Below are 26859 nucleotides of genomic sequence, written 5' to 3' on the forward strand. Positions count from 1 at the left end.
TAAGTCAAACATGAGTGGATGGATGGATGGGTGAATGAATGAATAATATCACATATTACAAAGAAGTCAAACTAGGCATAAACTACAAAGTGTACTTTACAATTTTCCTCTAAGAGAGGAAAATAGAATACAGGGGATATAAGAATAAATGGGCAAAGCGTGTTTAGGTATCAAGGATAGAGTCCTCAAAACTATTACAGTTTGCCTCTGTGTTCGAGGCATGTGTAGTCATAGAAAGGTTAGTGAGAAAAGACAATAGCACTGTTCACACGGAACTTTTATTTTGCTGGTTTAGAAATAGCTTTAAATAACTTAAGTAAAAGTTCTTAAAAGCTATCATAGGAAGTTTTGTAGGAAAACATATCAGGGGCACGTGATATCTGTTTGAGATTTTAAGGATGGGAAGGCTTTCACTCGGTGAATAGAGCAGAAGCATTACAAACTCAAAAAATACTATGTTCATTCAGTTAACCAAGCATCGTTCACTGTGGAGCCTAGGGTAGTTCAGAGGAGAGTGAGCAGATATTACGTTGGAAAGGTTAAATGGGGTATACTGCAGAAGGCCTTCAAAATCAATTAAAAAGCACAGATTGGATTCTAAAGGTGATATGATAGCATCAAAGGGACTTAAAGGAGGGCTGTGGTGTTCAGATCTATACTTTAGGAAGAAAGCAGATAAATTCTAGAAGTATGTAAGGAATTGAATTAAAAGGATTAATTGATCAATGGAGAGAGATGGAAACAAGAGAAGTAAAGGATAAATGTTGGTATGGGTTGGCCAGCTGAGCTATGTGGCCAGAATGCTCCTTCTCTCAGAGAGGGAAGAAAGGTGTCTGACTGCAGATTGAGGCAAAGCAACATTGACAGAGCTTCTAGGAAGGCATCCAGGTTGAGATGCTAGTCGTCAGAGGGAGGTCTGCATTACAGTTACAGGTCTGCAGATATTTGTATTAATGGAAGCCATGGGCATAGAGAAGGGTAGAGACTAGGTTGGCGATCATGAATTTACAGTGCTGGTAATTCGTGTAAGTGTCATTTTCTTCTGTAGAACTTTCCATATGTTGGGATAGGTGATGACAGGGTAAACTATAAGTTTCATTCAGGGTAATGGTGTTACCAAATAGGAAGTGTAGTGATACAAGGGAGCTGAGAGTATTGGCAAAAGAGTTGTTGAAATTATTGATCATAAAATCTAAGCAGGATAGAGAAGTCAATAAACAAACAAACAAAAAAAGTAGGTAGTAAGATTGAGCAACTTCTGAAAAGTGAAAGGACTTGAGGTTCAATTCGATCAGTGAATTGAGAATTGGGAATAATTAAGTGAAAGAGCTATAAGGATGGAGTAGTTGTCAGGGAGTGGCATAAATTTATAACTCTATAAGAGAATGTTCTAGATGATGAAAAAGGTATGGCCTCAGATGGAGAAAGAGATGAGCCAATCAGGGAACTGAGTGGCCAGAGTGTTGAGACTGGATATCCGTGTGGATGTTAAGTTCATACAGAAGGATGGCAGTGTCACCCTCTTCATGGGAAGAGAAAGGATAAAAACAAGTACCAAGTTGTTTAGTGAATGGGAAGAGAATGAGGTTCACAGATGGTAGTGAGAAAAAGAAGTATATTGGGGGCTTGAGCCTCAAGAGAAGAGAGCTTTTGTGGGGGTGGTTGATCAATGACTGGAAACTGCATTGGGGGTGAGGAGGGTTCCCCACTGCTCCCATCTAGGAACTTGGGAGTACAGGCATCTGTCCCCTGCTAATACTGCCACCAGAGAAGCGGTGGAGGAGAGAGTTTGGCCAGCAAATGCAAACTTAGCCTCTGAGACAAGCACGGGTGACCAGAATTCACTCTGAGTGTTCCAAGGAGAATCTAGAGGCCAGTGTGAGGCAGGCTGTGCATTCTAGTGTAGATAACAGGTCTGTTTCTTAGATCAAATGCCTTGTTTCCTTTCTTTGCTATGTCTTACATACAATATATGCCAGTTGTTTTCCAATTCTGTTCAGCCTCTCAGATATCAAAGTCAGATAGGTACAGATGACTTGGCAAGTGACTTAGGTTTTGGTGCAAGATATCTAAATATCTATAATAAATTAGCTTCTTTATATGCCACTATAAATAGTCTGATTATTAAATTTCTCTCTGTTAAAATAGGAAGTCTGCTATTAAGTAGTCAGTGTACATCTTACAACTGGCTTTTAATGTGGTAGTGTTGGTATGTCGACCTCAAGTGCTAATTATTTTGTGTCATTTGGGTGCAAACCTTTTTTAAAAACTTGTAAAATATAGGGAAATTTTATATTAAATGAGTGTTAAAAATAGCATTTTGTATTTTTTATTTCTTCTTTTTTATCTTTCAGTACCACCAAATATTTATGGTTCTGATGAACTTGCTCAACTTACTGTCATTGAAGGAAATCTCATTAGTCTGTTATGTGAGTCAAGTGGTGTTCCACCCCCAAATCTCATTTGGAAGAAGAAAGGTCAGTTTTCATTCTTTGACATTTATAAAATTAAATATATATATATTAGATTAATTTGGATTTTATCTGGAAAATATGTTAATTTAACAAACTTCCCAAGGGCATAATTAATTATTAAAGTTGCAGTTGGAAGCTTCTGTTCTATGCAGCTGAAAATCTTCAATTTTGAGACTAACTTTCCCCAGGAAAAATAATTTCTGTGGCCCTGGCCGGTTGGCTCAGCGGTAGAGCGTCGGCCTGGCGTGCGGGGGGACCCTGGTTGGATTCCCAGCCAGGGCACATAGGAGAAGCGCCCATTTGCTTCTCCACCCCCCCCCCTCCTTCCTCTCTGTCTCTCTCTTCCCCTCCTGCAGCCAAGGCTCCATTGGAGCAAAGATGGCCTGGGCGCTGGGGATGGCTCCTTGGCCTCTGCCCCAGGTGCTAGAGTGGCTCTGGTCGCGGCAAAGTGACACCCCGGAGGGGCAGAGCGTCGCCCCTGGTGGGCGTGCCGGGTGGATCCCGGTCGGGCACATGCGGGAGTCTGTCTGACTGTCTCTCCCTGTTTCCAGCTTCAGAAAAATGAAAAAAAAAAAACAAAAACAAAAACAAAAAAAAACAAACAAAAAAAAACCCAAAAAATAATTTCTGCATTGTTCTTTAATCAGATGCAGGGTAGCTATAATGATCAAGAATTCACCATTAAAAGAACTATTATTTTACTTTAAAATTTTTTACTAAAGCAAATATTATTGCTGTATTTGTGTTTTGTGAAGTGTGTTAAGATTAAATTCTGCAATTAGACACATTTTCAATTTATTCATTGGCAAATATTTATTTGTGTCCATTAAGTAACAGATCATCTGAATGTTTAGCTGATTTTAAAATCATTTTTGGTTTTCCTGTTTTAAGAATTTTTGTTTATTTTTCTAAGTATGTTTTCTTTCAAATGCAATATTGTTTGAAAATTTATCAAAATGTTCCAGATTTTCTCAGTAAATATTTCCTCCTCCTCCTTTTTCCTCTCTTCATCCTCCTTCTCTTCATCCTCTCCTGCTCCTCTTCCTTCTCCTTCTTCTTTTTTTGTGTAGAGTTATTTTACAGTGCCATGGGCTTTTTAGGTACTGGAACTGGAAGTAAATAAATAAGTGTACATACTTAACAGAAAATTGTATGTTTTCTTCACGATCTGCCATTGGATTTCTTGGCAGGCTCCCCAGTGCTGGCTGATTCTGCAGGCCGAGTCAGAACTTTATCCGGGGGCAGGCAGCTGCAGATTTCCATTGCTGAGAAACCGGATGCAGGGCTTTACACATGCGTGGCATCGAATGTGGCTGGGACCGCAAAGAAAGACTACAGTCTGCAAGTTTATAGTAAGTTATCGATTAGCCAGACTTCGGCACAATTGGCTTTGAAATATTTCCATCTTTCCCTTTTGCTTTTTCATCACAACTTTAAGATACGTTCCAAGTATCTTATATTGTTATAATATACCTATCATAACAAGTTGTGTTGTTATACCTATCAGAAGACCCTCAAATTTAAATTGTGCTGACATCATCAGAGCAGTTACTAATTTGTGGCTGTTATTCATTCAGCAATATAGCTGTCCATTCTGAACCCACTTGGCGATGCCAGACACATGATTGTGCCTGTAATTTGTTGGGGGCAGTCTAGTGGACATGTGTGGTGAGGAAGGATGGCATTGTAACATTGGGTGTATGAAAATATATCATTTAAAATTAATTTGTATAAGATTTTAAAATGTTTAAAATATGTAGTTATCTCATTGAATATTTACCTGAGTTGTGGTATGAAACAAAACAATGGCCCCCATTTTGCATTAATGAAAACGTAAGCTTCAAGAAGATTCCATGAAAAACTGAGGTCACATGGCTTGTAATATCACAGGAATGGCACGAGGACACAGGATTACTACCACTGTCCCATTTTTTTTCTCACACATGTATGTAATAGGAGTTGGTCACATTTTCTTTCTTACCAACATCCAAAAAAAAAAAAGATTATAAAATGAGCAGAGGATCTGAATAGACATTTTTCCAAAGAAGACATACAGATCATTAAAAGATGTTCAACATCACTAATTATTACAGCAATTCAAATCAAAACCACAATGATATCACCTCAGACCTCTTAGAAATCACTATTATCAAAAGACAAAAAATAATAGTAATAATAAGCATTGGAGAAGTTGTGTAGGAAAGGGAACCCTGTACACTGTTGGTGGAAATGTAAATTGGTGCATCCACTGTGGAAAACAGTATGGAGATTCCTCAAAAACTTAAGACTAGAACTATCATTTGATCAAGTTAGTCCACTAGGTATTTAACCAAGGACTATGAAAACACTACATCAAAAAGATATGTACACCTCTGTATTTATTGAGCATTTTTTATAATAGTCAAAATATAGAAATAACCTAAGTGTCCATCAGGGGATGAATAGGTAAAGAAGATATGGTATATGTATACAATTGAAGACTATTCAGCCACAAAAAAGATCAAAACCCTGCCATTATTACACAGATGGACCTTGAGGTTATTTTGCTGAGTGAAATAAATCAGACGGAGGAAGGCAAATACTGTATGATTTCACTCCTATGTGAAATCTAAAAAACAAAAGAGGAAGAAAACAAATAAACAAAACTAAACAGAAACAAACCCATAGATACAGAGAACAGATTGATGGTTACCAAAGGAGAAAGTGTTGGGAGGGTGTGAAATGGGTAAAGGGGGTCAATTTTATGGTGAAAGGTAATAACCAGACTTCTGGTGGTGATCACTTTGCAGTGCATATAGATGTCAAATTACAGTATTGTATACCTAGAACTGATATAATGTTATATACCAATTATACCTTATTAAAAATAAAGAACTGTCTTTTTAGATTTTGCCAGGAGAGCTAAAAACTCCTCAAATTCATAGCTCCCAATGCTACCAGCATATCTTTAGTTAGATTGTATTGGCCTGAGTAGATGCATGTGGCAACTTCAGTTTTCAGAAGAGACTGAGAGAGTCCCAGCTTTTCCACCTCCTGTGGTAAAGATGAAAGGGAGAAAGGAATTGGTAATAGACATTGGGTTGTGAGCAAAGCTACCATATATTTTTTTAAATTAATAATACAAAGACTTCAGGCCCTGGCCGGTTGGCTCAGTGGTAGAGCATCAGCCTGGCATGCAGGAGTCCAGGGTTCGATTCCCAGCCAGGGCACACAGGAGAAGCACCCATCTGCTTCTCCACCCCTCCCCCTCTCCTTCCTCTATGTCTCTCTCTTCCCCTCTCACAGCCAAGGCTCCATTGGAGCAAAGTTGGGCCCGGGCGCTGAGGATGGCTCCATGGCCTCTGCCTCAGGCACTAGAATGGCTCTAGTTGCGGCAGAGCGATGCCCCAGATGGGCAGAGCATCGCCCCCTGGTGGGCATGCCAGGTGGATCCCGGTGGGGCACATGCGGGAGTCTGTCTGACTGCCTCCCCATTTCCAACTTCAGAAAAATACAAAAAAAATAAAATAAAATAAAAAATAATACAAAGACTTCTGCAAATGGTAAGTTCAGGCATTTGTATAACTTCTCAGAAGCACAGCATTCTTTCCTTACTGTGCTGATAGCTTTATTTTAGGTATGATCTCATTTAGAGACAATGGAGAAGAATCCCATCTCTCAGTGTAGCAATGCCGCCTCTGCTAGTCCTAGGCCTTCCTTTAGCAGTTCATCTTTTGACATCAAAAATGAATTAAAATCAACAAACAGTAGGTGTTGATGAGGATGTGGAGAAAAGGGAACCCTGGTTTACTTTCAGTTGGGAATGTAGATTGGTACAGCCACTGTAGAAAACAGTATTGAGGTTCCTTAAAAAATTGAAAATAAGCCTGACCAGGTGGTGCCGCAGTGGATAGAGCATCAAACTCGGATGCGGAAAACCCAGGTTCGAGACCCCAAGGTCGCCAGCTTAAGTGAGGGCTCATCTGGTTTGAGCAAAAAGCTCACCAGCTTGAGCCCAAGGTTGCTGGCTCGAGCAAGGGGTTACTCGGTCTGCTGAAGGCCCGCGGTCAAGGCACATATGAGAAAGCAATCAATGAACAATTAAGGTGTTGCAACGTGCAACGAAAAACTAATGATTAATGCTTCTCATCTCTCCGTTTCTGTCTGTCCCTGTCCATCCCTCTCTCTGATTCTCTCTCTGTAAAAAAAGGAAAAAAAAAATTGAAAATGGGACTGCCTCATGACTCAGCAGTTCCACTCTGCGTATTTGCCCAAAGAAACCCGAAACGCTAATTCAAAAGAAAATAGGCACCCCTATGTTTATTGCAACATTATTTATAGTAACCAAGATGTGGAAGCAACCCAAGTGCCCACCAATAGACTAGTGGATAAAGAAGAGATGATATATATATAATGAAATACTAGTCACCCATAAAAAAGAGTAAAATCTTACCATTTGCAACAGCTTTCAGGCATCCCCAAACTATGGCCTGCGGGCCGCATGCAGCCCCCTTAGGCCATTTATCCAGCCCCCCACCGCACTTCCGGAAGGGGCACCTCTTTCATTGGTGGTCAGTGAGAGGAGCACTGTATGTGGCGGCCCTCCAACGGTCTGAGGGACAGTGAACTGGCCCTCTGTGTAAAAAGTTTAGGGACCCCTGGAGCCTTAGATGGACCTAGAGAATATTATACTATGTGAAATAAGTCAGACAAAGAAAGACAAATACCATTTCACTTATGTGTGGAATCTAAAGAGCAAAATAAACAAAATAGAAACAGACTTATAGATACAGAGAACAGACAGAAGTTGCCAGAGGGGAGGTGAATTGGGGGGCTGGGGGAAAACGGTGAAGGGATTAAGAACTACAAATTAGTGCAGTTGTTCCTCGCCATATCGCGGTTCACTTTTCCCGGTCTCATTGTATCGCGGATTTTTAAATTGTATATATCTAATTTTGTAGTGTGGATTTTTTGCTTATTGCAGGATTTTGTCATATATAGGTATTTTTATGTATTTATTATTTTAAATATTTTTGCAGTAAAATAAGCATTTTCTACTCCTAAAAAATTGAAAATATAAATATATATATTGAAAACAATTTAAAAATATATAAATAATAAAATAAATATAAGGTTGCTACTTTGCAGATTTTTGCCTGGCGTGGGGGGGGGGGGGTTCTGGAACCTAACCTCCACGATAGATGAGGGACCACTGATTGAAGTACAGAATAGGGATTATAGTCAATAATATTGTAGTCAATCTATGTATGCTGCCAGGTGTGTACTTGAAATATCAGGGGGACCACTTTGTAAAGTATGTGATTGCCTAACCACTATGCTGTGCACCAGAAACTAATACAAAATAATATTGAATGAAAACAGTAATGGAAAAATAAATTTAAAAAGATTAGAATTTGCCAGGGCCTTGGGGAGCCAGAGAGATGACTAGACAGAGCGCAGAGGATTTTTAGGGCAGTGAAACTATTCTGAATAATATTATAATGGTGGATACATGTCTTCTACATTTGTCAAAATCCATAGACTGTACAACACCAAGAGTGAATTGCATGTAAACTGTAGACCTTGACAAATTATGCTGTCTGTATACTCATCAGTGTAAACAAATGTCCCACTGTGGTGCGGGATGTTGATATTGGAGGAGGCTGTGCTTATACGGAGGCAGGTTATATAAAAACTCTATGTTTTCTGTGCAGTTTTGCTATAAACCTTAAACTTCTCTAAAAAAATAAAATCTATTTTAAAAAAAATGAATTTAACTTTGGCTGATGAAAATTTCTATGTGATGCTTGAAGAAAAAAATTCCTATTTTGTTTTTTCTCTCTCATTTTTTTTTATCCAGTTCGACCCACCATATCCAACAGTGGCAGCCACCCTACTGAAATTATTGTGACTCGAGGGAAGAGTGTTTCCTTAGAGTGTGAGGTGCAGGGTATCCCTCAGCCGACAGTGACCTGGATGAAAGATGGCCGCCCCTTGGCCAAGGGAAGGGGAATGGAAATCTTGGATGAAGGTCGCGTCCTCCAGCTGAAGAATGTTCATGTCTCTGACACAGGCCGTTATGTGTGTGTTGCTATAAATGTAGCAGGAATGACTGACAGAAAATATGACTTAAGTGTACATAGTAAGTATAGAGAAGCTTAGTAAGTCTATTCATTGGTGATAAAATATGTAGCATCCTGAATGGGAGATATAGGCCTTGAGTGTTGTTTTTTTTATTTATTATCTATTATTTTCTATATATGCACAACTTCTCTAGATTAGTCTCATCACTTATCCTTCTGTGCCTGACCTCCCATTTCTTACCTAGCTGAAATAAGCATATATTAGATATTCTTTTAAGAAAGCACATATTGAAATAGATAATGGTCATCTTCAAGTACTTTGGCTTCAATGATATTCAAACTAATATTCTTTGATTCTTTGTTTTCCAGATAAGCTGTCTAATAAACCTAGACTCCTTAGAGCTTACTGACTCAGCATCACATGGTCATGAGTTTTACTGCAGCCAGTTTTAATATTCTAATTTATGAGTCATAAATGTCATCAGGAATAGATCAGACATATCTGTTCTCAGGGATACATCTATAATTTGAATTGCAATTTTGAAATCTATAGAAACAATGATAAATTTAATAGACACAGTCTTATAACTTGAATCAAAATAGGAGTTGCACAAAGTCCAATATTAATATTCTATAGTTTGCAGCTAATGTCTGAGCCGAAGCTAACAAGATCAGATTGTAAAAAATAAAAGGAGTTAGGTTATTTATAATATTTAGGATTAGAATTCTTTGTTAGAAAATCCTTCCTATAAGAAAGCCATGAATTGATATTAGGGACTTTTCAAAAAAGATGAGACTCATAGAAAGTCATTCACCTTTTTAAAAATAACAATCATAATCATTTATTGCTCTTAGTGGGGAAGATTCTTATTTTTTTTTTCTTTTTTTTTTCTTTTTTTCATTTTTCTGAAGCTGGAAACAGGGAGAGACAGTCAGACTCCCGCATGCGCCCGACCGGGATCCACCCGGCACGCCCACCAGGGGCGGTGCTCTGCCCCCCAGGGGGCGATGCTCTGCCCATCCTGGGCGTTGCCATATTGCGACCAGAGCCACTCTAGCGCCTGAGGCAGAGGCCACAGAGCCATGCCCAGCGCCCGGGCCATCTTTGCTCCAATGGAGCCTTGGCTGCGGGAGGGGAAGAGAGAGACAGAGAGGAAAGCGCGGCGGAGGGGTGGAGAAGCAAATGGGCGCTTCTCCTGTGTGCCCTGGCCGGGAATAGAAGAAGATTCTTATTTCAGAGAATATCACACTAAAATACTACTGCTAATAATAATAATAATGACCTTGATGTTACTGCTTATTTTGTTTACTATTGACCAAAAATGAAAGTCTTACTATTAACAATAACCTGTTTAAAATTTCAAGTTTGATTTAAATTAACTATTTTCCTTTCCATTTCTTGTTTTGTCTTACAGCCCCTCCAAGCATCATAGGAAACCATGGGACACCTGAAAATATCAGTGTGGTGGAAAAGAACTCGGTGTCCCTGACTTGTGAAGCTTCAGGAATTCCTCTGCCTTCAATTACATGGCTTAAAGATGGGTGGCCCATCAGCCTTAGCAGTTCTGTGAGAATTCTCTCAGGTATTAAAATTTCTCATCATCTGATAATCTGGTTTTCTTCACTTGGCCACAATTTCCCTTTAATTTCTCATTCCTTCCTATCTTGTATTTCCTTTTGATCTAGCTGTTTGCTGTAATACCCACTGATCATATTAAGAAAAAATATTTAGAAGGACATCAGAAGCTATATGAAATGGGGAAAATCTCTGAATTCTCTGTAGATCCCTTTACAAAAGAAATCTTGGCACTCGCTATTTCTTAAATTATGGTGATGTCAGAGCAGTCACACTACAATGAGTACTAGCCAATTTGAAAAGTGAAGAATGAGAAGAAATACCAATATTGAAACCAGAATCTAGAAAGATCCATGTTATATAATATACCTTCATAAGCAAGTATTTCACCTTGTTCATGACTCTGATCTGAGTGAGTTTTCTATTTACAATATAAAATTTTACTGGGAGCTAAGACTTTATTATTGTAAAAAAGATATTAAGCTTAGTTCTCATATAAATAGGTAGGAAAATCTATTAGATTCTTCTTTATGGATCAGTTTAGGCACGGAGAGAGATGTCTTGGGAATGCCACAGGAATCTGCAATTGGCCCTTGTTAGTAATGGTTTGAATATGCACTAAGAAGAAACTCTTGTCCAAGACTGTGGTTAATGAAAAGCTTGGATACTTAGAAGAATACCTAATATGTTGAATGAAGACATCAGAATTCAGACACATCTGATGAACTGTTTGAGTATAACCTAACAAAAGTTAAACTCCTGCACTGAAGTTCAAAAACCAATAATGAAAATTAGTGTCATTCTTCATATGAAAAGATCTCTAAATTGTGCTGTTTATTCATTGTACACTAACAGTGTAATCTGGTTATCAAGAAAATAAATGCAATATTTTGGTCAAATATATTTTCACCAGTAAGAAAAGTAAGAGACCAGTTGTACTCTGGCTTTAACTCGCGTATTAGGAAAACTAGAGGAAGGGTTTATTGACAACATTTTTTAAAAAGGGTAGGCATGGTAGTTAATGATTACAAAATAATTTATGTCTGATTGTATCGAATTTGGAAAAAATAAATCCTATGTAACCTTATGGGTACATAGTAGAAATGAAATTTAAATAGTTGAAGAGACGTAGTGTAGAAAAGAATTATGTTGGTTCTGCCCAATTCCAAAAGTAGAAAATAATGCCAGTGTATGGAAGATTCTAGGGACAAATTGGGGTCTGAATAGAAACAACTTTAAAATATGTATATTGTTTAAAATCAAGATAAGCTATTTTAATACGTAGTAGTAAGCTCCCTGCCCCCAAAATTGTTCAAAATTAAGTTCCACTTTTGAATGCTTTTCAGAAGAATCTTTTCTAGTGTTTGGAGTCAAAATATCCAGAGGGCCCTCTGCTTCTTCAAGATCTTACTCTGTAAATGATAGGAGCTTGATGAGAAATGTAATTGCTATTAACCTCATTCATTGCCTGTAATACTACATTTCTGACCTCAGCAAGTTACTTGACATTGCAAACTTTAGTTTCTTTACTCACAAAGTGAAGGTATTAAATAGAATTTGCCTTGTAGGGCTTTTGTAAAGATAAACTGAGGTCATATTTATAAAGCAATAACACAGTGCCTTCTTAAATGGTAGGCATCCAATACATGCTAGTGATTATTATCATAGACAACCAGGTAAAATGTTTGGGGTCTTCCTGTCCTGGGAGACATCCCTATGTTCTTATTATGATGCTTTCATTTTCATCGACTCCCAGGTCCTGTTGGTCTTAGGAAATAATAGTCAATGCAAAAGATGTTGTTACAATTTGGTGACCCAAAATCTGAACACGTTATCTTCTTGTCTTGAAATTATTCTCTCATTTTTCAGTTTTCAATTGCTAAAAGAGTAGGCACTCTTATTAAATGTAATAGCTACATCAGAGCTCCCAGAAATGAAAAACGCAAGTTTGAAAGCCTTGCCGTGGCTTATTATAGACGCACAGAAGTGGTGTTTGGGTTTCCTTTAGTTTTGTTTTGCTTGACCAGCAGCTGGAGATCCCTGAGCGAACACAGTGAAAGTATTTCACCTTGTGGTGCTGCCAAGGGACTCATTCAGTTTTACAGTCCGACATGGGTGTTGTGCAACAGATGAATGAGCACCAAATGAATGGCATATGTCTCGTGTGGTCCTCAGTCTGGTGCACACTTCTGTTTCATTAAGATTAGTCCTCTTGAGATTTTTCTGAAAGCAGTACTCTGGTGAAGTCTCTATTATTGTTAAGACATGTGCCAAGAAGAGGTAACTTCTATAAAAATTTAATAGGTACAAGAAACATCTCTGTATAAGTATAATGAACTGTCAGACCTTTTTGTTTGTTTGTTTGTTTTTGTTTTTGTTTTTGCTGGATTAAGTGAAAAGTCAAGGAAACAAAGAGAAAAAGAAAGATCATGAGACTTATGAGGTTGAGGTTGGCCAAGCCAGCAATGACTCATGAAAGTTGGATTGTTTTCATATCTTACCACTGGAGTAGTGTTCTGGTCTCACTAATCTGTAGTAGCAGTCAGTGCTTAAATCTTTTCCTAATTAACACAAGTTTTTGATGTGTTTAGATCATTTCTGTATTCAACTTTGTGTATGTAAACTCAATTGGAATAAAAAAAAAGGACCTAATTCAGGTAATCAGCTTTGTTTGTCTAAATAAGATAGTAAGTTCAAAAAAAAAAAAAAAAAAAGAAAATAAGTTCACCTTTCAGTGGCTTGAGGATGGGAAGGTTGCTTATAGGAAAACTCAGTGATGTCCTGTTTTGTTGAAAAAAACAGAAGGGGGATGGAAACTCCTGACAAATTTAGTTTTAGGTGAATATTTACAAGAAATTTTTATGTTAATCATTTCAGTTGTTTAGTACTGAAATTCAGGGTACTAAGCAAAAACATACCAGCTAGGAAATTATTACAAAATATATGAAATGATGTACATTTTTTACTTAACTCTTCTCTTCCAGTGGTTTTGGGAATGCGGGTCTCTAGTGAGTCTCTTGAGGGCTTTGTTTGTCTCATTTGCTGGCTTCCCCTCTTCTGTCCTCACATGGAGTTCCCTCCAAAGTACGCCCTTCGGCACATTCATTCTCAGTCTATATATATATTTCTAGGATGAAGAACCTCTCTTCAAACAAAACATTGCATAGAAGTTCAAAATATAAAAAACAAACTAACAGAGTTGTACTAGTGAATGAAGTGGCCCCCTCCCATAAATTTTGATATAGATAATTCTAGGATTCCATGAAACTCAATTGAAAACTGGTGGCTAGACCTCCTAGTTTCAAGTATCTGTTACATATTATTATCACCCATATCTGGGTTGCTGGTGTAGTCCTCTTCCTAACAATTACATTTTATATATTCAGTGGCTTCCTAGGAATTATTTTTTTTCTAAACATCCCCATCACAGGATGTAAAGCACAAATCATATCATGACCTTTTTTTTGTTTGTTTACACATTTCCATAACCTTTAGTGAACACAACACCTAGATTCCATAGCATAGCGCTCAAGGGCCTACAGAATCTGGCCATACTCAGTTAGACTATCTGTCACCCTTTCTCCACCTGCTCTGCTTAAGGGACCACCTCTCATATCTCCTTTCTATCTCTATATCCTCATTCCTGCTCTACCTACAATGAAGCCTCTTAACTCCACTGTGAATTAAAGTATACTTAGCTTTTAAGGTTATGTTCAAATATCACTTTTGTGAAATGCCATTTCTTGCTTGCTGTCACTTAGTGTTGTTTACTTTTTTATCCATCAATCCAGAAAATTCTTCTTGTATTATCTATTTTGTTTCTTTCTTTTTTTGTATTTTTCTGAAGTTGGAAACCGGGAGGCAGTCAGTGCCCAACCGGGATCCACCTGGCACGCCCACCAGGGGGTGATGCTCTGCCCATCTGGGGCGTCGCTCTGTTGCAACCAGAGCCATTCTAGCGCCTGAGGCAGAGGCCACAGAGCCATCCTCAGTGCGTGGACCATCTTTGCTCCAATGGAGCCTTGGCTGTAGGAGGGGAAGAGAGAGACAGAGAGGAAGGAGAGGGGGAGGGGTGGAGAAGCAGATGGGCGCTTCTCCTGTGTGCCCTGGCCGGGGATCGAACCCAAGACTCCTGCATGCCAGGCCGACGCTCTACCACTGAGCCAACCGGCCAGGGCCTATTTTGTTTCATGTAGACCTAAAAACATGTGATTTAAAAACTTGACCTCAATTCATTTAAAGACCTTTGAAGCCTATTGATTGTATTTTATCTATGTTGAGCATCAGTTGGACAACTTAGAACGTTTCAGACTGCTTTCTGAGTCATCTGGTGGTTTGTTCTCCAGGAGGTAGGGCTCTGCGGTTGATGCAGACCAGAATGGAAGACGCTGGCCAATATACGTGTGTTGTAAGGAATGCAGCTGGTGAAGAAAGAAAACTCTTTGGACTTTCAGTATTAGGTATTTATATAATTTGTAATATCTAGTAAAAAATCTAGTTGGCTTAAATGCCTTCTGGAACCAGAGTAAAATTTATCTATAGCTTGATCTCACATTTATATATTCTTTGGCCCCTGGACTGTCACTGTTGTCAAGAACTCAGTGCTGGAGCAATTTGGAAGTAATCAGTTGGATTAAAATGGGTAAAATTTCATATCCTGTTTGTTCACAATTGTTCAACAAAATGCTAAGACTCCGATAACTTAACATGTGTGCTTCTTACCATTGGAGTGGGAAAAACAAAGATCTAATAAATAGTCTTACTGATTTGTTGACATATGTTTACCCAGACTTTATGATTTACATTACTATAAAATTTATTATATGATTGAATTCATGACATATTACTTTTTAATACATCTTAAAATTAGTTGATCAAATGATATTGTAACATTATTCTAGTCATCAAATAGGAGAATTGGGGGTTTTGCTCTAAAGATTAAGAAAAACAGGAACTTAGATGCCTATGCATTAACAGTCCTACTGTTCTATGGTTAAAACTGTTACTTTTTTTTTCAGTACCACCTCGCATTGTGGGAGAAAATACATTGGAAGATGTGAAGGTCAAAGAGAAACAGAGTGTTACACTGACTTGTGAGGTGACAGGTAAGGGGCCACCCATGATGCTTCTACTGCTCCCCCAGTCACCGTTCTTTGTCCCCACCACATATCTTCATTGGTTGAGGAAAATTCTCGCTGCTGTAATGTGCATTTAAAATTGAATTCCAGTCCAGTAGAGCTGGTAGAAATGTAGGAGGAAACTGCTCAGACTCTGCAGTGATAAAAAAGAAATTCCTTCATGGAAGGAAGGGGTTAAGGGAGAGACAAAGCAAAGGTGGCCTTTTCTTTCAATCCAATGAACTATTTTTTTTTAATTCTGCTATGATTTGAATGTAGAGTTTCTCTGCCCACCTCTTTATTCGGTTTCTTCACTGTTGATTGAAGGTTGTACCTTCCTTTTCTTTTCCTGTTTTCTTAAATTTCATTTCAAATAAGTAAGTAGGAGTGTGGGTGGAAGGATGGCATTACTGACAATGGGGATTACCCAAAAACGAAGTGTTGCCTTTGGTTAACATGTTTAATTTCCATGTTGTTTATTTGTGAATATTCCAGCTTTCCTCCTGTTGTTGGTTTCTAGTTTCAACTAGTGTGGTCAGACGAAAAGATACTTGGTATGATTTCAATTATCTAAAATTTGCTAAGGCTTGTTTTGTGGTCTAACATATGATCTGTCCTCGAAAATGTTCCATGTGTCCTTGAGAAGAATTTATATTCTGCCATTGTTGGATGCAGTGTTCTGTATGTGTCTGTTAAGTCGATGGTGTTTTTCAAATCCTCTGTTTTGTTATTAATTCTCAGACTGGATGATTACCCGTTGTTGAGAGAGGGATATTAAAGCCCCCAACTATTATTGGATTGCTTTTTAGTTTTCCTTTCAGTTCTGTTAGTATTTGCTTTTTATATTTAAGTGCTCTGATATTGGTGCATAAATATTTACTATTACATGTTCTTGATGGATTGATCCCTTTTTCATTATATAATGGGCTTTGATTTTTTTTTGTTTTTACCACTCTTAGCTTAAAGTCTTTATTGTCTGACATAAGTATGGCCTACCTCTGCTTTCCTTTGATTACCATTTTCTTGAAGTATCTTTACACATCTGTTCACTGTCAGTCACATGAACGCATCTTTAAAGCTAGAGTAGTTTTGTGTAGGTGGCATATTGCTGCATCTTGTTTTTTATCCATTCAGCTATTCTGTCTTTTGATTAGGGATTTTAATCCATTTACTTTTAAAGTAACTATTGATAGGCAAAGCCTTACTGTTACCATTTTGTTAATTGTTTTGTAGATCTTTTGTTCCCTTTTATTATTTTGTTCTTATTTTGTGATTTGATGAAACTTGGAAAGTTCACAGTTCTTTCTCCTGCTTGATCAAGTCTAATGTTGAAGCTCTCTTTTAAATTCTTCCATTCAGTCATTCTATTCTTCAGCTCTAGGTTCTGTTTTGTTGATGGCTTCTATTTCTTTGTTGAACTTCTCATTTTACTCATACATTGTTTTCCTAATTTTGTTAAAGTTGTCTGTTTTTTATGGTTCACTGAACTTCTTTTAAGAGGACTATTCTGAGTTGTTTGTCAGACTGTTGATAGATTTTTATTTCTTTAAGAACAGTTATTGAAGCTTTATTACTTTCCACTGGTGGTGTCATGTTTACCTGTTTTTGTTCTTTTTTTATGTTGGTATCTGCACATTTGAATAACGAGTCTCCTCTTCCAGACTTTATACATTTATTTTAGCAGAGACAACCCTTCCGCATTTAGCTCATACTAGGGTTCTCAGCTAGGTGAGTCCTAAGGTGGGTAGAGCTTTCCATTATGTTATCTGTTTGGGTGAAGCCACTGCCTGAGCTTTGATGTTGGGGGTGGGTGTTGCTGTTGGCTGGGAACAGTTGGACAAAACTGCTGGTTTTGTTTTCTGCACAAATGCATCTGTAAGGTAGGCTCCATCATTGCCTGGATTTTCTGGTAAGGCTTCCTAGTTGGACAGGACTGTGTGATACCCTCAGCAGTAGGGCAGGCAGCAACTCCCTGTCTGGTCAGGGCCATAGGACAAAGGTCACAGCCAGTATAGCTAAGCCTTCCAGTTTTAATATAATATCATACTATCCTTCTTTCTTAACAGAACTTGCTTTTATGGTTTTAATTTTTTTTTAATTTATTTGAGCAATTTAAATGTTAATATTTAACACAAGTCCCATGTTAAAATAAATATAAAGTGTATTTCCATGTAGGCTATAAATATTAAAGAAAAGATTACTCTGTATCTCTATCTATTTATCTATCTATATTTCTATGCTAGAATCCCAGTATAAATTCAAAATATCCTTATTAAATTACTTAGTTAAAGGTTTTTCCTTTTATATAGCTATCAAAAATATAAAATATTATTTTAAAATTTCATAAGAATGCCAAGGTATTTGTGAGTAATAATTTTAATAAAAATATAAGCTCCATTCTTTATTAAGTGTACTTTGCTATGAAAATATTTCATTGTAATAGTCTAAGATATGATATAAATTTAGTTAAACATACAGTCTAATTTAGAATTATTTCACTTATAGATAAGAACTAATCATTTGAAAATGATTTTCAATCTTTATTTTTTAATCACAACATGATTATTATTATTATAAATTAGGTTAAGTATGAAATTTTTTTTGGAATGAATAGTTACTGAATTGTTTCAGAAGTGGGATATTTAAAAAGACAAATGAGTGACATGCCTTCTTTCAGCTATTACTTGTAGACCTGAGATTACAGCCAGCTCACAGAAATGGCTTTTTGTTTCAGGGAACCCAATGCCAGAAATTACATGGCACAAAGATGGGCAGCTCCTCCAAGAAGATGACACCCATCACAGGTTGTCTGGTGGCCGTTTTCTTCAAATCACTAATGCTCAAGTGTCACACACTGGGAGATATACATGTTTGGCTTCTAACACAGCTGGTGACAAGAGCAGAAGTTTCAGTCTTAATGTGCTGGGTAAGTATAAGCATTGCTTCAGGTCTTGAAGAATCAGACATGACGACAGGCTAAATTCTCTTCTTTTCCTTTTCTGTTTCCTTAATATTTCTTCCATTGAATTTCATTATTTAAGGAAGACCAGTGCCCGGGGACATTTGCTGTCTTCTTTTATTAATTAATTCCGGCATACATTCATTGCATTTGGAATACATCTTATGTTCCAGGTACTGTGTTTTATGCTAGGGACACCACTGTGATCAAGATCAATGTTAAATACGCAGTAGTAAAGGGTAAATTAAATATATGCTGGTCAAAGAGAAGCAGGTCAAAAGTGAAAAAGGCTCAACCTGAAACACTGTATCCATTCTCTGTGGGACTCTGCCATATTGGTAACTGTCCATACTGAAATCTGTTTGCTGCCTATGATGAGGGAGAGTACATGCAGAGTAGCCCACCACATGTTACACCTGCTCACGAGTGATAGCAAATGAACACAATTCCTCGTGAGGTAAAAAGATTGAAACAAAACACAACAGCTTTAAAATGCTTTTATTTAAGAAGCTGCTTTGCTTTGCCTTAAAACACATCTCCTCTGCTGCCCTTTCCCAATGGGTAGCAATGCTGTGAGCAGAACATGTGTTCTACTGGGTGAGCGGATGACCTTAGATTTCCATTTCCTTCACATAATATTCTGCTCATCTGCACTGATGTATGCTTACCCATGTCATTTGCTCATTCACTAATCCCAAAAAAATTTTAAAGGAAGAAAATCAAAGGGTACTGCCATGTGGATACATAATCTGGAAAATGCAAATTTAGATCTCTTACCATTTAATTAGTAGTTCTTTTTCCCAGATAACTTCCACTTGAAGTTAATATCTAATGTGTAAATATCTGTTGAGTCAGTGACCGAGCTATGAAGACTTCTAGGTTAAAATGGAGATGAGACCACGGGTGTAAGTTTTAAATCTCACATGATTTCCTTCTGATTTAACACAAATTAGCTTGTGTTCTTGAATACTAAGCCCTTTGAGAGCAATAAAAAATACACCATGAAAAAAAAAAGATGGCATAGGCATGGTAAAATAACTGTACACTTAGTTCGTGAGGCGTCAAAGTTATGCGTATGTCTCAGGAATTACATTGCAATAGATTCTTAATTTCTGCTCAGTTTTGAAATTCAAAACATACCACCTAACTGTATTGTATTTGATTACTAATGTCAAAATACCTTCATTCTACTAAAACCAAGTATATTTGAATGTGCACGTTTTTGCAGCTGTTTTGGTTTATTTTTGTAGTTATCAGCTAGACTCTTTTGGCAATACATAGTCCCACACACAGAAACCTTCCATTTAGGACATGGCCCTCAGATGGCTTACATTCTAATTGACTAGAAGACATATGTATGCAAGAAACATTAGATCAAAATACTGGATAATGTAGAGTATCAAATGAATAGTATATAGGGGTAATAATTATATACAAATATAAATTCTTCAAGGTAGACCCCTTTTTATCTTGTAAAAGATTAGGCCCCAGCACCTAATAGAGCATTGAAATAGCAAATGCATGGATAATTATGAATGAAACTTCATGATCCATTTGTCTCCTAACACACCCAGCTCCCTGCACACCATCAGTGTATGAAAGACAGACGCCCAGCCCTGGGTTTCCTCTCCTCTCCTGCAGTTCATTGCTTCTCTTGGATAATAAGTGTCTCACGACTCTTCCTACCACCACTGACTCACCTCCCAGTAGTAACTCATGGCTAACTTCTATCCTCTGTCCTCTAGAAACCTGATTTAAAACTCTCTGCAGCCCGTTGCTGTGATTGAAATCTGACCTGCTGTCCCCAGTCATGCTCTCTGACTACACCCCTTCACCAACCCCTGCCCCTTTTTAGTTACTTATCTATTTCTTGTCATTCTCCCTTATTCACTGAAGACTGAAGGGTTTGAATCAAAGCCCTTTTCCTCCAACTTCCTAAAATTGAGAAGTGTGTGTGTTTGCAACTTCCAATCCACCCAGCCATAATTCAGAGTCTCTCCCCTTTCTTTTCCCAGGTGATGAGTTATCCCTCTCGTTCTCAGTTACTGCTTGCACGTATGCCCTTGACCTTGCATCTTTCTCCCTTCTCTGGTATGAGTCATTCCGATCATCCTCCTTAACCTGCAACTTCACCTTCTGCTGTCTCTGTCACTTCATATTGTAACCACTCCCTGTATTTAGTTCTTATCCCACTAAAAACAGGCTTCCACCCACACCATGATTGACCCTGCTGTAGCAGACTACCCTTTTACTAGATCCCACAAATATTATTCAATTCTTCTCTTAGTGATTTGGACATTATTTATTACTTTCTTCTTGAGAGAGTTGTTCCCTAGTTCTCCTCGCACACATTTGGTCACTCCCTTTCTCTGTCCTTCGTGGACTCTTACTCAATCCCCTCGGCAGTGGTCGGCAAACTGCGGCTCGCGAGCCACGTGCAGCTCTTTGGCCCCTTGAGTGTGGCTGTTTCACAAAATACCACGTGCAGGTGCTACCCCGATAAGGAATGTACCTACCTGTATAGTTTAAGGTTAAAAAATTTGGCTCTCGCCTGACCAGGCGGTGGCGCAGTGGATAGAGTGTCGGACTGGGATGCGAAAGGACCCAGGTTCAAGACCCCGAGGTTGCCAGCTTGAGCGTGGGCTCATCTGGTTTGAGCAAAAAGCTCACCAGCTTGGACCCAAGGTCACTGGCTCGAGCAGGGGGTTACTCAGTCTGCTGAAGGCCCGCGGTCATGGCACATATGAGAAAGCAATCAATGAACAACTATGGTGTCGCAACGAAAAACTGATGATTGATGCTTCTCATCTCTCTCCATTCCTGTCTGTCTGTCCCTGTCTATCCCTCTATCTGACTCTCTCTCTGTCCCTATAAAAAAAAAAATTTTTTAAAAACAACAAAAAAAACACACAAAAAAAATTTGGCTCTCACCCGACCAGGCGGTGGTGCAGTGGATTGAGCATCAGACTTGGATGCAGAGGACCCAGGTTCGAGACCCCGAGGTCGCCAGCTTGAGCGCGGGCTCATCTGGTATGAACAAAGCTCACCAGCTTGGACCCAAGGTCGCTGGCTTGAGCAAGGGGTTACTCGGTCCACTGAAGGCCCGCGGTCAAGGCACATATGAGAAAGCAGTCAATGAACAACTAAGGTGTCGCAACGAAAAACTGATGATTGATGCTTTTCATTTCTCTCCATTCCTGTCTGTCTGTCCCTATCTATCCCTCTCTCTGACTCTCTCTCTGTTCCCCCCCCAAAAAAAAAATTGACTCCCAAAAGAAATTTCAATCATTGTACTTGTTGATATTTGGCTCTGTTGACTAATGAGTTTGCCAACCACAGCCCTAGTGTTTTGTCTTTATTTTGCTGCTTATTTCTCTCTAGAGAGTCTCTTTGAGTAATAAACTTATGAATTGGCCTATGAACTAGTGATTTTTAAAATCTGTATCTGTAACCCGGGTCTTCTTCCCAAGGTTTGGATTTCTATATACCATTGTTTGTTAGACATTTCTACCTGGAATATTCATGACCACTAAAAATTCAAGATATTCGGAACTAAACAAACTTCCTTTTCCTCCTAAATGAGCCAGTCTTTCCCTATTTCCCATTTATGTTGTTTTACTGCAGTTTATCTAGGTTCCCAAGCAAGAAAACTGGAAATGATCTTTGACATTGGTTTCCCCAGATCCCCAAATTCTATCATCAAACCCACCGGTTGGCTTCCTAAGTATTGCTTTAGTTGCTCCCTCCTCTCTGTGCCTCCCTTCAGTGCTCTAGTTCAGTCCCTCGTGAGCTTGTATGAAACAAATGTACCTGCTTCTGTTACCCTTGCTTCCAGCATTGACCCCCTTGAATCCATCCTTTATACATCCCCTGCTTGCCCCTCATTAGCATTCCTCTGCTCCTGATACGTTCCCTCTTCTTACTCATCTCCCTTTTTCACTTTATAACTACCACTCATTCTTGAAGGCTCACTCTGAGGTCTCCTTTAGGAAGCCTTCTTCAATGGGAGTCCTCACACCCACTCCCCGGATTGGATGAATGCAAGCTCGGCCTCCGTATATCCTGCACCAAAATTCCCATTATTGCTCTTATCACGGTCTGGTAGGATTCCTTTTTCATTACCCTGTGAGCCTTTTGGAGGTTCTCACTGCTTTTGTATGGAATACGAGCAACAATCAATCGTTTTCGGAAATTGTTAGGTAACGGAATTACAGAAATAAGGGCAGTGGAAATTCAGAAATACAGGAATAGATATGTGAATGGAGAAACTTCTAAGTAGAGTTCCTTAATTGCATTTTAAATCTTTTTTAGTGTCGCCTACTATTGCTGGTGTTGATGGTGATGGCAGCCCTGAAGATGTAACTGTTATTCTTAACAGCCCCACGTCTTTGGTCTGCGAAGCCTACTCACATCCTCCAGCCTCCATCACCTGGTTTAAGGACGGAACGCCTTTAGAGTCCAACCGAAATATTCGTATTCTCCCAGGTAATTAGCTAACTTCAGATTCCCGAAGTGCATTTCCACCATCAACTATTGTAGAAAAGCAGAATCATTGGTGTGTGTGTGTGTTTTTTAATAGAATTGTATATGTTGTCGGTTGTGTTATATTCTATTGATATTTTAATTTGTAAAAATTATTCATAGATATACTGAAATCTAAAGTACCTGGAATCACTTTTTGAAAGACTAGTAACATATCTAAATGAAAAGGCAAATCAATAAATGCCACTATGTAATTAATTGCTAAAATATATTATGTGGAATGCCAAAAAAAAAGGGTAGAGATTTATTTATTTTTGAATTGAAGGTAAGTATTTAGATTGAGTTTATGTATTCCTCATCAATACCTAGCAATATATGTGAAAATAGAAGTAATTAAAAATTATAATCACTGGCTTTAAGAAATTTACAGTCTTATGTGGAGGAGAGATAAACGTGGGAAAGTTAATTAACAACACTGAATGCATGAATGATCATGGGTTATGAATAGTCATGGGGCATGATTAATGAAGTAGTGACAAGGTTTATAAGAATACAAAAGAAAGGATGGCCGCTTTGGGCTAATGTGGTTAGGAAATGCATGTTGCAGTCAGAACTTCAACCAAACATTAAAGAAATTTTGTTTTCTGGAAAATAGTGAGGAGAGGTTTCAGATCCGTCAGGATGACTAGTGTGGGAAAGGTATAAAATTAGAATGGCCTGTTCATGTATAAGTAATAATAATTAGACTCCTTACCTCCCGAATGAGTGGAGACAGTGTGCATATGTGTGTTATGTGTGTCTGATACAGAGAAGAGATAAGGAAGGAACATTGGAGTCATGTTTTGTATGCCTGGATTAAAGAGTTTTGACTTTATATTTTAGTCAGTTGAGGACTATTGAAGATGTTTAGAGAGAAATGTACCAAAATAAAAACTATAGTTTAGCAAGACCAATCTCTAGTGATAAGTCAGGTAGAGGGGAGGAAGAAGATGACTAAGGCAGAGACCTATTTATGAAGAGAGTGAAAGAGGGATCTTAGCTAGAATGTGTACAGAGGCATGGGAGGGTCAGAATGAGCATGAGATAGCCATGCAGTGTCTATCAGTTTTGGAGTTTGTCTTGTGTTAAATATCTATTACAGAGTTGGCATACAGAAGAAATGTAGTAATAGTAAGAATTAAAACCTTGGTAGTTGGCACGTACTCTGCTGCCACTGTGACTTCAGAGATTCTTTGGTGTTCCATGATTTTGCAGGAGGCAGAACGCTGCAGATCCTCAATGCACAGGAGGACCACGCGGGAAGGTACTCTTGCGTGGCCACGAATGAGGCGGGGGAAATGATAAAGTACTATGAAGTGAAGGTCTACAGTAAGTTCTGAGAGAACACGGTGTTTCATATTTTTTCTATGTTATCTAACTCTTTCAATTTTGTTTTCCAATATGGGTCCTCAGCTATGAAAGATTATTGTCTATGCAGCTTGCTTCATGAAGGTGGATGTTGAATTAAGCATTGTGGCCACGACTTCATTTGCTTAAAGATGTAAAGAGCCCACTCAGTTTACTCACTGACATCTCGTTGGAGAATTTGCCAGTGACACTTCCTTAAGTTTTTGTATTTTGCCTTCTGAATTACCCTCTGGGCTAAGTCGCAGTAGTTTCATGCACAAAATTATTGTTTAAATACACATACTGTAATCAACAGTCTAGGATAAGTTCAGTGACTGTGGGTTGATCCACTCTACATTGAGCTGTAAATAAAAAGTAAAGCTAATACTACTATTAATAGTGCCAACACTTCAAGATTTGTTTGTTTTTTTTAAAAAAAAGGAAGGCTATTTTTCTGGTTGTCCTTAGTTAATCAGTCTTTTTAATGACCAATAAAATGCATTTTTATGAGTTATGCTCAGACTGTGTCTGGGGACCTGGAACAAATGAAACTAACTGTCTGGGAAGGACACCAGCCTCATTGTCAGTATTATAATGACAACAGGAGAATGATACTCTCCCTCACATTCTATATCTGAGCATTACCCTTCCGTAAGACGCTAACTTGGATTCCTTTTTTTAAAAAATTTTATTTATTTATTTATTTATTTATTTAATTTATTTTATTTTCTGAAGTTGGAAACGGGGAGGCAGTCAGACAGACTCCCGCATGCGCCCGACCGGGATCCACCCGGCATGCCCACCAGGGGGGCGATGCTCTGCCCATCTTGGGGCATCGCTCTGCCGCAATCAAAACCACTCTAGCGCCTGAGGCAGAGGCCACAGAGCCATCCTCAGCGCCTGGGCCAACTTTGCTCCAATGGAGCCTTGGCTGTGGGAGGAGAAGAGAGAGACAGAGAAGAAGGAGAGGGGGAGAGGTGGAGAAGCAGATGGGCGCTTCTCCTGTGTGCCCTGGCCGGGAATCGAACCTGGCACTCCTGCACGCCAGGCCAACGCTCTACTACTGAACCAACCGGCCAGGGCCCTAATTTGGATTCTTGATGAAAGGGAAGCATAGAAAATGCTTCAGTTATTTCCTTATTTTCTTGCAAAGTGACACTCAATGTGATTTTCATCAGATTCCATGTATTTAAAAGAACCAATGTTTAACAGTTTTATATTTGTTTTTATGCAGTTCCACCCATAATCAATAAAGGGGACCTCCTGGGGCCAGGCCTTTCCCCCAAAGAAGTGAAGATCAAAGTGAACACCACCCTGACCTTGGAATGTGAAGCCTATGCAGTCCCTTCTGCCTCCCTCAGCTGGTACAAGGATGGACAGGCCAGTCACAGGATTTTTCATTTGCTCATGGTTTCTTAAATAAGAAAATGGTCAATTAAATCATAATACTATAGTGAAAATAGACACAAGTAACTCAGAGAATCATTGTGACCTTAAAACTAGCCTAATCTCATGCTCCTAGAATACGAAACTATAAAAACACTTGAACTGTGTTCAATTATATTAGTATCATTCCATCATTGAAAAGGATCGTCTTTGTGTACATTAGAAGTTGATGAAAATTTAGCCACCTCCCCACTGGGGACTGGTTTTTGTGTTCTTTGGTTTTAAGTGTAAATATGCTTCGTGGAGAAGAAACATAAAAACAGTGCTGAACCAGGTTATAATGATAGACGTAACATAGGTATTAAGCTTAATCAGAACTTTCTGTTAACACCTCTCTTTTACAAAAGGTAACATTTTTAACATTCGATGATGAAGGCAGAAAGCTAAATGGGATGGTTAAGCACCCAACACATTAACGGGGGGGGGGGGGGGCAATGAGAAACTTTAAAGGAAAAGCACATTCTTCAGTTATGTGATCTGACTTTCAGACCACACACTCTCATTTCTCATTCAACTTATTTTCTTCCATGCATGTTTTTAAGAAGTGTGCTGGTGTTTTAAACCAAAATAGATTCTTTTTAGCTGCCGTTAAGACTGTGCTTCATACAGATGGGACATGGCTAAGCAGCTCTTTGTCCTGTTTTGCACATAATCAACCAAATGGTCAGTTAAATCCAATTGTAGAAGTTCAGGTCAGAGTCATGACTTCACAGAAAGATATAGCTTTATTTTTTCAGATCACAGATGGATTTTGCAATACTGGCAACTAGGAAAAAAAATCATCTCTTATAAAATAAGCAAGTTTCATCTGGAAACCATTACAAAAGGAAAAATAAGGAACTCCCACCATGTTCTGTTTACAGTTTCTTTCCTGACTACAAGCACACTTCATGGTACAATATTAAATCTATATGAGTTTACTTGGAAACAAATTATTTCTTTCTCCTTGAAACCTTATTATATTTCTAATTATATCTAAAGTCTTTTCATCCTTTGTAGTTACTCTATATGCACACACACAGAGACACATGCACACATTAAAATTAGGTAATGACTAGAATTGCACTAGCACTGAGGCAGGTTTTGTTTTTTAAAAAAATGAATAGTTAAAGTTTCAAATTCAGACTCTGAAATTGATCCAGTTGTGATATTTTAAGCTGCAAATCCTTTTAGGGTTTGGGTTTGGTTTCCTTGAATGTGTCCAAAAAATACTGGATATTTTTGTTGTTTATTGTCCATATCCTTTCTTTAGTATTTCATTTTCAAATGACACCATTTGAGCAAAATGGTGGGTTTTTTTTTGTGAAAATCACCAGATGTTAGCCCTAATAAGTTTTGATACAGTCTTTAAGATGAT

General features: G+C 38.4%; 1 protein-coding gene across 1 annotated transcript in view; it reads left to right on the plus strand.

Moving 5' to 3' along the window:
- Positions 1 to 26859, plus strand: part of HMCN1 (hemicentin 1) — a 412067-nt gene that overhangs the window by 265228 nt on the left and 119980 nt on the right. The window contains exons 43-52 of the mRNA XM_066361732.1: positions 2355 to 2477; positions 3665 to 3826; positions 8314 to 8595; positions 9952 to 10119; positions 14459 to 14572; positions 15131 to 15217; positions 17964 to 18155; positions 22500 to 22673; positions 23925 to 24038; positions 25291 to 25436. Of these exons, the coding sequence (XP_066217829.1) occupies positions 2355 to 2477; positions 3665 to 3826; positions 8314 to 8595; positions 9952 to 10119; positions 14459 to 14572; positions 15131 to 15217; positions 17964 to 18155; positions 22500 to 22673; positions 23925 to 24038; positions 25291 to 25436 (1562 nt within the window). The remainder of the gene's footprint in view (positions 1 to 2354; positions 2478 to 3664; positions 3827 to 8313; positions 8596 to 9951; positions 10120 to 14458; positions 14573 to 15130; positions 15218 to 17963; positions 18156 to 22499; positions 22674 to 23924; positions 24039 to 25290; positions 25437 to 26859) is intronic.

This window comes from Saccopteryx leptura, chromosome 2 (genome assembly GCF_036850995.1).
Source record: "Saccopteryx leptura isolate mSacLep1 chromosome 2, mSacLep1_pri_phased_curated, whole genome shotgun sequence".
Lineage (NCBI taxonomy): Eukaryota > Metazoa > Chordata > Mammalia > Chiroptera > Emballonuridae > Saccopteryx > Saccopteryx leptura.